Source organism: Taudactylus pleione, unplaced genomic scaffold (genome assembly GCF_031769625.1).
Source record: "Taudactylus pleione unplaced genomic scaffold, aTauple2 ptg000041l, whole genome shotgun sequence".
Taxonomy (NCBI): domain Eukaryota; kingdom Metazoa; phylum Chordata; class Amphibia; order Anura; family Myobatrachidae; genus Taudactylus; species Taudactylus pleione.
This window is the reverse complement of record NW_028284443.1, coordinates 78,687,086-78,699,897: the sequence shown is the minus strand read 5'-3', so window position 1 is coordinate 78,699,897 and position 12,812 is coordinate 78,687,086. Positions and strand designations below refer to the sequence as shown.

General features: G+C 41.7%; 2 protein-coding genes across 5 annotated transcripts in view; one reads left to right on the top strand and one right to left on the bottom strand.

Moving 5' to 3' along the window:
- Positions 1 to 12,812, bottom strand: part of LOC148538275 (uncharacterized) — a 99,144-nt gene that overhangs the window by 23,239 nt on the left and 63,093 nt on the right. The gene's annotated exons all lie outside the window — the stretch shown is intronic.
- CACNG7 (calcium voltage-gated channel auxiliary subunit gamma 7) overlaps positions 1 to 12,812 on the top strand; it is a 156,721-nt gene that overhangs the window by 106,136 nt on the left and 37,773 nt on the right. Inside the window, exon 2 of the mRNA XM_088459485.1 lies at positions 3,608 to 3,845. Within this exon, the coding sequence (XP_088315611.1) occupies positions 3,650 to 3,845 (196 nt within the window). The 5' untranslated portion in view covers positions 3,608 to 3,649. The remainder of the gene's footprint in view (positions 1 to 3,607; positions 3,846 to 12,812) is intronic.

Sequence of the window (12,812 nt, the reverse complement as noted above, 5' to 3'; positions counted from 1 at the left end):
GGGGTCCTGAGGACCGAGTTTGAGAACCTGTGCTCTAGCTTATTGGCTATGGACTTTTAGGACAATTCAGTTATATGTAATCCTGGCAATGTGCCATTGGAGAGGCATGGAAATGCTTGTAATAGTGGCACATCATGACCGTAATAATGCGCATGTTACCTCGCAGACCCCAAATGGGTGCACAGTACAATGAGCAATGTTGGTGTATACCCAACATCACACCAAATTTACCTTTATCACTGCAGTGTTTATTTCCAAATGTTATAGAGTCCGCCTAACTCCTTTAGAATGAGAATGCTGAATGTAAAATTCCAACTCCCATATCTTTTCATCCGGACCTTTGCAACATTTACTTTCTCAGAACATTGACACCTATTTTATCAGTATACAGAAAATCTTGGTGTGAAAATTATTAAGTGTGTTACATAATGTGTGAATACAGAATAGTGTATTCACACATTCATAGAACACACTGTAAAATTCATTTCTGACTGCAAAAACCCACAGCACCAATGCCTTGGTAGGAGTTTGTCAGATCATGTTCCTTAATGCAGATTAGCAGTAATAGAACTACCAAGGGATGTGGCCACTATTGGGCCTCAGGAGGTGAGTTAGGGGAATCAGTATGTTATACCGCGGTTCAAATCCCGACAATGGAAGTCCAGCAGGGGTGAAGATCCCAACCAGGTTTTAAGGGTATCCATGCTTGACCACAGGTCAATTTGATTAAGCCACCTGTGCTCAAACATGGCTATCTCTAAAACCTGAACTGTTGGGGTGCCTTGAGGACCGCGTTTGGGAACTTCTGGACTAAGTGGATATTAGAGGTCTTTTGAAAAATGTATCAACATTTCTAAAAAGGAAAATTGGTGATGTTGCCCATAGCAACCTGATCTAATTATCATTTTCTAGAATGTACCGAAGGGGAACCTCCTCCATCGCCCACAATATATTCACCCCACTTAGGGCTGCAAATATGCACTTGGAGTGTACCGTTACGGCCCAATACATGGCATCTCTTCCCGGCACCTGAGAAGCTACCATAATCATATTCTAGTGGAGGGCTCTGTGTCAGACCATCAGCTTCCGATTCTGTCCCTACTCATTGGTGTCGCTGCTCCTCAGCAGCTTCTTATTCCAGTGAGACACAATTCCCCGTCCCACTCCTCCCTGGCGACCTCTCTAGACAAGGGCCCCTGCAGCAGTCCCTGTGCCCCCCCTCACCCACGATTTCTATCCCACTTCTCCCTGGCGGCAGCTCTAGCCACGGACCTGTGCGGCAGGCCTGAGCATAAACGTGGCTGCAGAACTTCCAGGAGCTGGATGTCAACAAGGATGCAGTGATGCACCAGATGTAGATGCGGGTAAGAAGCAATCAGAGGCGGGAGCCTGGGGCACCAGTGACTGGGTCTGGGGGCAGATCTATGCTGGAGCAACTTCCCGGCATGCAACTGGGCATTTTGTGATTTGTAGTCCCACCACAGTGGCAGCCTTACAGTATCTTCAATGCCCCCACATCAGAGGGCTCCCCACCCACATCAGGTGGTTTTCCCCTCCACCAGGGGTATCAGGAGGGCTCCCCACCATCTTATGCACGTGTACTCTTCTTGTTTTCTTCTTCTTTGGCCATTCTATGCATTTGCAGAACTTACTGTGAATTTAGCTTTGTGCTTTTGAACACAATAGTAATTCTGATAACTGATGATAACACTGATGGTAATGTTTGCACCTTTTCATTTTGAAGTCTACAGTAAATTAAACCATGAGTAAAATAGCCATGGAATCCCAGAGCTCAGGAGAATTAGCCAACTAGACTGTGGAGTAGAATTTTGGAGTTTTAAAACCCCATGTAAGGAACTACAGACGTGGCCACATTTCTTGGTACCCTTCCACAAAAAAAGGGAAGAACCTATAATTTTATGTGAAAGAACCTGTGACAAAGTATTTGGCATCTATCATTGTTTATTCCATATTTAATAGAAATCAGACTTTGCATTTGGTCTTTGATTCAACTGAATATTTTAAATAATAAAACAAATGAAAATGACATGGAAAAAAAATGATGTGACCCATAACCTAATATTTTGTTGCACAACCTTTAGAACCAATCCCTGCAATCAACTGATTTATGGAGTCTTTTGCACCTGGCAACAGAAAATTGGCACATTCTTTGCAAGCTGCTCCGGCCTTCTCCAGACTGCAGATTTCAGCCCTTTCCGTAGATGTTCAATAGATCAGGGATCATAGAAGGCCAATGTTTTGTTCTTATCTATTTTGGGTGCTTTTAGTTTTGTGTTTGGGTCATTATCCTGTTGGAGGACCCATGACCTGTGATTGAGACAGAACTTTCTGACACTAGGTTTCCCTCCAGAATGCCTTGATAGTCTTGAGATTCTATAGTGACCTGCACAGATTCAAGGCACCCCATGCCAGACACAGCAAAGTAGCCCCAAAACCTAATCAAGCTCCATGTTTTATAATAGGTATGGAGTTATTTTCTTTGAAAGCTTCATTTTTTCACCTGTGAGTATAAAACTGATATGACTTTCCAGGAAGCTTCAGTTTAGATTAATCTGGCCAAAGGGCTTTCTCCCAAAAGCATTGTGGCTTGGCAATATACATTTTAGAAAATTCCAGTCTTGTTTTTTTTGTGTTTTTTTTTTTTTCAAAAGTGGAGACTTCTTCCATGGAACCCACTGTTGCTCAAAAAGCATTGGATGGTGCGATCAGACACCGATGTACAGTACCTTGACCTTGGAGTTCAGCTTGTAGCTCTTTGGAAGTTTTCCTTGGCTCTTTTTCTACCATTCTCCCTAGGCTTCTGTTTAATCTGGGGTCGATTGTCCTCTTGCGGTTGTGTCCAGAGAGTTTGACTATAGTCTCATTGACTTTACACATTTTAATAATATTAGCAACTATAGTCATAGGAACATCAAGCTGCTTGGAGATGTTCTTATAGCCTTTACCTTTTACATGCTTATTTATAATTTTCTTTTTGATCTCCTCAGACACCTATCTCCTTTCCTTTCACCAATCCATTTTCAATGGGGTGCACACGATGATACCAAATAGCAAATTCACTACTTTTCTCCATTGACTATGGGATGTAGTCAAAAGGTTGACAGTGACAATATCAATATTCATAATGTCAACACCATATTATCAACATTGTTAAAATGTTGACAGGCATCATGTTGACATTCTCAAAAAAGTTAGAAAGTAAAATACTGTCTAGGAAAATGATTCTCTGTAAGTGGTTGCTTTGAAGATATAAAGAGTAATTTACAAATGTAATTTTCACAATATACCACACATTTCATTTTGCACAAAATTGTCTCTTTGATTTATACAGACATTTTATATTTGCCCTTGATGGAAATATTCATTTGGTCAAAATCAAAAATGTCAATTCAAGTCATGCCAACTATTACTTTTGTACAACTCCTTAATTAATTGCAATTTGTTCTCATCAATTGCTAATCTCCATTCTGGGATTATTTTCTGAGGTTCTGCTAATTGCACTAAGTAACTATGTGAAGGATCTTTCTTTAACAATTTAATTTTTTAATTAATATGTTCCTTGGTTTTTTCTTTTCTTACACTTCAGGAAACTGCAGCATCGTCAACTGACTTCCCCCTGCTTCCTAGAATGAGTAATTGCAGCAGCCGTGCACTGACCCTACTCAGTAGTGTCTTCGGAGCCTGTGGTCTCCTCCTTGTCGGCATAGCCGTTAGCACTGACTACTGGCTCTACGTGGAAGAAGGAATTGTCCTACCTCAGAATCAAACAACTGAAGTCAAGATGGCGTTACATGCTGGACTTTGGAGAGTGTGCTTTGTAGCTGGTAAGGTCTTCCACATTAAATGCCATTTACATGATGTACATTTTTACGTGCTCACAAAATGTAGACTTTGCCAACCTAAACTGCTTTCCCTTTTGTTGTTTATTGTTATGATGTGGACCATTGATACACACAGTTATCTTGTTTTGTTATGCTTTATTTTTATTAATACAGTACCAGTGCTGTAGCAGGGTTTTAATACTCCCTGTGCCAGCCCTAACCCTTTTGAGTATGAAGTCATGATGTTACACGCAGGAGGCAGGGTCAGACAGCACACAGAAGTGCGGCAGGACGCTACATTACTGGCTGCAGGGTGCTGTTTCAAGCTCCCAGCTAGCCAGAAGCAAGACTGCCCACAAAGCCCTGCATATTTATTTTTTGGAATACTGCTGGCTACTCTTTATTCACCTTCCATCTTCCTAAAATTTAGTGCTGGGCCAAATTAAGAGGGGGCGACAGGGGCGATCGTCCCAGGGCCCCCACAGAAGGTTGATGAGACCCTGCTGAGAACAGGTGTCCAGCAGCACCTGTTGCCGGATGAGGGCGGGGCTTAGAAGCCGCGGCTGTTCTATTGCATGCAGCAGCTGTATGCAGCACAGACTCAGCGCAGCTTCCGAGTCCCCTCATCAGCGTCATGTGACACATGTCCGTGACGCAGAGCAGGGAACCCAGGAGCAGCTCTGCCAGCCGGGACACATCAGGTAAGAGAGGCTCAGTATGGGGCTGAAGGGGGTGGACAGGATGTAGGCACAGGCACCTTGTGGCTTGAGGGGGAGGGTTTGGAACAGACACCATGTGGCTTGGATATGGCTCCCACAACTTAGTTGCCCCAGGGCCCCCACAAGCCTTAATCCGGCCCTGATTTAGTATCAGAATGAGGGGTCTATTTACTAAGCAGTGTTAGGAGACAGAGTGAAAAATGATAAGGTACCAGCCAATCAGCTCCCAACTGTCATTTTTCAAACACACCCTGTGAGATGGCAGTTGGGAGCTGATTGGCTGGCACCTTATCACTTTTCACTCTGTCTCCTAATCACTTTTCACTCTGTCTCCTAACACTGCTTAGTAAATAGACCAGAGTCTTGATATCACACACCCTGCCTATGAAGATTAATTCTAATCATTGTATGAGCATCAAAATTGAAAAGGGTGATGTGAAAGTAATAGCACAAAAAGTAGAAAAGATTTGGTGGAACAGAGAAAGTAAATTGAATCGTAGAAGGAAAGATATGCAGGGAAATAGAAAGAAAGAGAGTGTTTGCCGGAATTGTCGACAGGATATGAGCAAAAGTAAGATTTGAGATGAAAATGTGTTCAGGTCAGAGCGAGTCTGAACCATCTATTTATGTAAGTGTCTGTGATTCACTTATGGCAGGACAGGTTAGAGAGCCTCAAACAGAGCGACACTTTGTCAAGTAATAAGCTACTTAATGTGATAACACTGGGAGGTGGCCTATGACATCTCAAATAGGTTTATTGCGTTTGAAGTGATGCATCAATTTCATTCATGTAGAGTGGATTGTGTTGCTTGCTGTGGAGGAATATCAGGCCATCAGTGAGCGGTATGATGGGATGTGAAATTGCACAATTGTAACTTTCTCTTTTTTTTGTTCTTTTGTTCTTTACAGTCCTGAAAGAATCTATTTCTAGCACATAATGCCATGTATTCCTGCACAGGGAGGCATAGAGGTGCACGTTCACTTACTGCTCTTTAATCCATAATTGTACCAGACTGACTGGTCGTGATCGTCTTGAATCTTTCTGAAAAATTAACCTCTTCATGAATAAATTCATAGCACATCCATTTTTATCATAGAATTTAGTTTTGGTAATATAGTGAAATAAATATTGTTTATATTTTAAAAGAACTGTACTTGCAAATCTAGATAAAAATGGTTTTACCTTATTTTAGATATTATAGTGCAAAGTCACCTCAACCATAGAAAGTTTTCCGATTATACTGAGGATCATTGGCGGCACAGTGGAACGGTCACAATCCGGCAAAACCTAGCGTGCTCCTGCCGTGTTTGGCATCTCTGGCCCACATTCTTTTGCTCGGCTACTGCCATCTCCTTTGATCTCTGGCTGGAGTCCTGCTCTCTGAGGGGTCTATTTACTAAGCAGTGTTAGGAGGCAGAGTGAAAACTGATAAGATGCCAGCCAATCAGCTCCCAACTGTCATTTTTCAAACACAGCCTGTGAGATGACAGTTGGGAGCTGATTGGGTGGCACCTTATCACTTTTCACTCTGTCTCCTAATACAGCTTAGTAAATAGACCCCTCATATTTATAAGTATTATGTTCTTAACCATGGCCAAAAAAATAATTTCATAGAGACAACACTCAAAGACCACTCATCTCACAGTATATGCTCAATGATTACTTTCAATGGTGAAGATAATGGAAGGTTGTACATCTGCCTAATTTATGGGGGTCACAGGAAAATGGCTAATTTACCCTTTAAATATATTCACAGGAGTTACAGGTCAGAATACTAGTCCTGATTTCTGTTGACGGCAGTATAAAATGTTGACAGCCTTAGGGTTTCCGTTAGCGCTAAGGGCACAGACATTAAAAGACACTGTTAACATTCTGCCATGTTTGACAGTTCGTGACACTGTGGTTTATTTACTAAATTGTGGCTTCTAAAAGTGCCCACTCCCCAGCTTGTTTAAGCCCAAAATTTAAAAGGGCAATACACACTTCATGTTAAATTACGGGCTTAAAAACGTCATTGCTTAGTAATTAAACCCCTGTGACACTAACTGTCAAACATGGAAGAGGAAGCCTGATGGTCTCAGGCTTTTTTACTGGATTCAAAGTCGGCGACTTGCACAGAGTGACTGCAAGCCTAAACCAAAATGGCTACCACATCATATTGCATCGCCATACAATGCCCAATGGTCTACGCCTAGTTGGTCAAGGATTCATCCTACAGCAAGTAAATTATCCAAAACATACATCCAGGCTATGTCAGATTTCTCAACAAGGAAAAGACAAGTCAGTAGGCATTACATCATGAAATGGCCATAACAGTCTCCAGACTTTAACCCTATGGAACTGATTTGGGATGAACTACACAGAAGTGTAATGGCACATTATGAACTGGGGGCACTACAGTGTGGCCTTATATGAACTGAAGGCACTACAATATGGCATAATATGTACTGTGGACACTAAATATATAATGTGGATGGAATATGCACTGGCAACACTACAATGTGACATATGGTGAACTGGGGGCATTATAATGTGGTATAATATGAACCAGGGGCAGTATGTGGTATAATGTGAACTAGAGCACTACTGTGGTACATAAAATGAACTAGGGCACTACTGTGTTGCATAAAATGATCTAGGGCACTGCTATGGTACATAAAATGATCTAGGGCACTACTATGGTACATAAAATGATCTAGGGCACTACTATGGTACATAAAATGAACTAGGGCACTACTATGGTACATAAAATGAACTAGGGCACTGCTCTGGTGCATAACATGAACTAGGGCACTACTATGGTACATAAAATGATCTAGGGCACTACTATGGTACATAAAATGATCTAGGGCACTACTATGGTACATAAAATGAACTAGGGCACTACTATGGTACATAAAATGAACTAGGGCACTGCTCTGGTGCATAACATGAACTAGGGCACTACTATGGTACATAAAATGATCTAGGGCACTACTATGGTACATAAAATGATCTAGGGCACTACTGTGGTACATAAAATGAACTAGGGCACTGCTCTGGTGCATAAAATGAACTAGGGCACTACTATGGTACATAAAATGAACTAGGCCACTACTTTGGTACATAAAATGAACTACTGTAGGGCACTACTATGGTGCATAAAATGAACAACTACTGTGAAGAGAGGTGTCTCACTAGAAAATATTATTGGGCCCACAAAGTTCAGCTATACCCCTGTATGTATTAAATACATAAAACAATCACAAACAAGATAAAATGAAAACTGACAAAATAATGTGTTATCTATGTAACTGTGTGCAATAAGCACAAGAATGCACACATACTTATTAAAATAATAAAATAAAAAAGACCAAATTCAATATAAAAATGTTTGCATCTTACATATAAAGTAATAGCTACTATCAGTATCAGAAACTTTTTTAGACCAAATGTTGTGTTTCAGATTGTTGACTGTTTTGCAACCAGATGAATAAAGAAACAACATGAAAGATTTGTATCCAGTTGATTTATTCCTGTAACTGCTGCAATAGTGATAAGTGCTGAATGTTTTCCAAATGAAGGATCTATAAATTGTAAACATTACATCCATATGAGTGAGTGCCAATGAATAACAACTTGTGCAGTGTTGTATCTTGATTAAAGCGACATTGGAAGGTTCTGTTGAATCCAGCAATATTTCATCTCTTACCACTGCTATTGAGTTCGCGCCATAAACAGCTTGCGCTCTTTGTGACTGCCTGTGCTGTATAGAATTGGTCTGTCAAATTTGCAATGGTTTTAAACCCACTGTTATAATTTATTGCTTTATACACACGGGGGTAGATTTACTGTCCATCGGGTTTACAGTGCCGCTGATGAGCAGCGACCTTGACCGATGGATATCAAAGGTCAATAGCACGGTTTGCATTTATTTTTATTGGTCTTTGAAATCCATCGGTCAATGCCACGTTCATCAATGACTAAACCCTATGGATACCACCCACTAGCTGGTGAAGAGTCAATAAATCAAGATGGTACTCTCACTCAGATGTCCAAATAGCATATAAAGGTATGAGCCAATGCCAAACAGGGTGGTTGCTGGTTGGCCTTCATGGGTGCAGATGGTGTGGTGGCTGTGTGTAGAGGTCAAGCAAACGTGACAGGATGACTCCTTGATGTATCAGGGCCTCTATTTCCTCCTGATTTCCTAATACATACTGACAGTAGCAGTGGAAGGGGTTATCGCCTATTTAGTTTCCGAGTCAATCTAACAAATGATTTGTAGGAATGGAGCTTATGGAAGAACTGCAGATGTTCTAAAACAAATTCTAGTTGATATATACAAATTTTATAGAGATTCCCTGTTCTAATAAATGGTCATTGTATTTGCTTAACCTGTTTGACATATTGTATCATATATGTCAACATTATCAAGAGGAAAACTGATAATAAATAGGCCACACCAATATTTGGCCAAATCACATTTCCTTTCAGAAATTAAAAGTGTTTTTGTAGACTGGAGTTTTATTTACTGCAACGTCTGTAATAAATATAAGGCCATTGTGATATTTTAGTTTCTAGCAATCAAACCCATGATAACAATATGTTCCTACTGTATGGTATGTACCAAGAGATAATTAGTATGGAGCAATGCTCTGCAGTTCTATTGAGAGTTAAGACCCCCATACATTAGCTATCAGAAAACAACAATTGGACAATTTGAAGATTTGTTGCTCGATTTTAGGATTTCCCAATCTAGCAATCTGCACCCATACATTACAGATCTTTTTCAGTGATTTACAGATCATTTTCAGCAAATACAGATCAGCCAATCTTGAAAGGCCCATAATTTTACTAGTAACGGTCTGCAAATCTGCTGATCATCTCCATACACTAGCAATCTACAGCCCCAATTCATCTGTGAAATTCAACATGTTGGACAACCTGATTTAACAATTCCAATCACTTTTTGGTTGAAATCTTACATTGCAGATTTTTTTTCACACAATCATCTGCAAAACACAGAATTATTATTATTATTATTATTATTATTTTTATTATCATTTATTTATATGGCGTCACAAGTATTCTGCAGCGCCTTACAAAGTACATAAACAAATAGATTTACAGTGATGTACAGTACAATACATTACAGGACATGGATAATATTCGCGTCCATAACACCTAGATAAGCAACAATGCAAAGCAACCAAGTGTTAGGTGCCCTGGTAGAGAGTAAATAGTAGATGAAGGTAGAGTTAGGAGAAGCACAAGAGGGTAGAGGGCCCTGCTCATTGGAGCTTACATTCTAAGGGGGAGGGAGAGACAAAAAGGGGTGACACAGATGGGGTAGGCAGGGAGGAAGGAGTAGGTAGCAGCACGTTAAGACGAGAGCTGGAAGGCTTTGATGAAATAGTGGGTCTTGAGAGCCCGTTTGAAGGATTGAAGAGAGGTGGAGAGTCTGATGGGAAGCGGGAGAGAATTCCAAAGGTGGGGAGCAGTGCGGGCAAAATCTTGGAGGCGGGAGTGGGAGGAAGTAATCAATTGGCATGAGAGGCGGCGTGCATTTGTTGAACGAAGAGGGCAGAATTGCCACAATTGATTGCTGATGTATGGGGGCCTATAATTAAACTACCAATATGTAATTTATAAATGCAAAAAATAAACAGATGCAATATTTGAAAAAAAAAAAAATCATCATTTAGCTTCTGGGAATTATAGTATACAATATAATATTTTGCACGTTTTATACTTTGTGATCTGGTATTTGCAAACTTAAAGTCATACTGTATATTTTAATAAATTTTAAGCTTCTATGTGCAAAAAAAAAAAAAAGTCTTTACCTTCCCCTGCTCCTGCCTCTCACAGCATCCTTGTCTCCACACCGCAATGAGACAGTCACAGCTGAGAGAGGCCAGCTAATCAGGAATTACACTCACCAGGTCTCAGCAATCTATGTACAACAGCAGGTACTGCATGGCAGTATGAAGCTGCCATCAGAAGAATGCAGAGACCTGCCACAAGTGATTTATTTTGTCTCACTGAAAACCTTCTGGAGGAGAACATTAATTTTGAAATACCAGATCAATGCAAAGGTTAGTATTTCATATATCCCATAAATAAAGTCTCCCAATACATCAACATTTTACAGTAAAACTTGTCTTTGTCTCTTTTAATAGGTTTCCATTATTTGGATGTCATAGCAGAGCTCAGCCATCCTTCACCGTGATGTCCAGTTAACATTGAATTTGTAAATTGTTACATCTACCACCTGTATAGTGTTACATGCAACGTTATGGTTTTTTAGACATGATGCACAGGTTTTAAACACAGTTGATTATCTAGAAGGTCAAATAGGAATTGGTATGAAATACCGCCGGCCGCGGCAGCCCGACATCAGCAGAGATCCCGGCAGCGGAAGCCCAACAGCGCTGGAAATCCCGATCGTGGATAGGTAAGTATTGTCTAACCTAACCCCCCTAACCCTAACCCTCCTTAGGGGTGCCTAACCCTAACCTCCCCCCCAAGTGCCTAACCCTAACCATTTCTTCCCCGCTGCCTAAACCTAACCCTAAGTTCCCTCCCCGAGGTGCCTAACCCTAACCCTCCCTCCCCCTAGCCTAACCCTATCCCTCCCTGGGGGGTGCCTAACCCTAAGTCCCCCCTGGGAGCCCTAAACCTAACCCTCCCCCCCGCGGCTGTCCGCTCGCGGCGCCCGGCATCACTACGATCGGGATGCCGGGCGCCGGTCTCCCAGCGTCGGGGAAATGCTGGACATCTACATCTAGACGCCCGGCATTTCACCCTTGCCGGGATATTACAGTCGGGAAGCCGGCTGCCGGTATTTAGGCAGTCGGCGTCCCGATTGCATACCGGTCAAATAATGTATAACATTTAGGGGAATGGAATGAATTGTTTGAACTTCTTTTTAATGAATGAAATTCTCTTGGATTACGTTATTTTTTCCAGTGAAACGTATTGGGGCATGCTGTAGATATAACCCATCTGTGTCACACCTGTTTGTCTGCCCCACCCTATTAGAATGTAAGCTTTCACAAGCAGGGCCCTCTACCCTCTTGTACTTCTCCCTACTTATACTTTCATCTACTCCTTACTCCCCACTAAGGCACCTATCACTTGAATGCTTTCGCCCTGTTGCTTATTTGGGTGTTATGATCGCTAATGCAGCAATGTGTATAAACCTTGTCCTTGTCCTGCATTGTACTGTACTGTAAGTCACTGGTTTCTTGTTCACTCTTTTATGTACTTTGTAAGGTGCTGCAGAACAATTGTGGTGCCATATAAATAAAGGATAACAATAATAGAAGCACTAGAGGCCCATCCTGTGAATAGAGATTCAGCGCCTGATTCACTACGGATCGCTATTCTGCTTATACGCACGCAACGCAGGTGTTAATATCAGCGGTGATATGTAAATGTTTGCATTCGCATTGAGATCACAGCCTAACATAAGGACGCCCACTTCTCCTTACTCACATCCGTATACTTGGCCAACATAGCAAAACAATCAGTAACATCGAGTATAATCAGACCCATACGCACAGTTAAGGCTGGTCAGACCTCACTCTATGAGGCCTCAGACTGGGTATGGTATCTCAGTGGATAATTCAAGCACGCCCCTGCAACGCCATCCAAACGCACTGGCACGCATGCATTCGGCCGAACACCCCCCCATCACCTCCCACAAACGGCACTTCCTGTCAATCACTCTGCCATGGGTCTGCATATCCTCTGCGATGCATGTGCAGAACGCAACAATCGTCCAATTGCTTGCGTATAAGCAACTGCGTTCCTTGCTGCATCAGGCCCTCAGATTGTGAGACAACACAAACTGGGCAGCACTTTGAGCCGCGAGGCATCTTTGGGTCAGGCTGGAGGGATAGCTTGCTCTCTGACACAGGCTGGATTTCGGAAAGATACTGTTTTTGGAAAAAACAGACAGGGGCTTTCAATTAGGACATTGCTGTAACACATTGATCTGGATGGGCACAGAAGGCACACAGATTATAATTCCTTCTGCAGTGATGTTTTTCCAAAGTCAGGGGGGGCGACGGCCACCAACAGATCTACTGTAGGTGTCTCTGTAGTCAGGAATTTCGTGTGGTAATTATATGCTGTTAGTTGAGCACTGACTGTTGCTGGAATATGATTATTGCAGTTGCCATTAGCAGGACCGGATTCAAACTGAGCAGATAAATATTCAGTAAGTCAGATAACCAAGTGTAGCTGAATGAGATGTAAGCATAA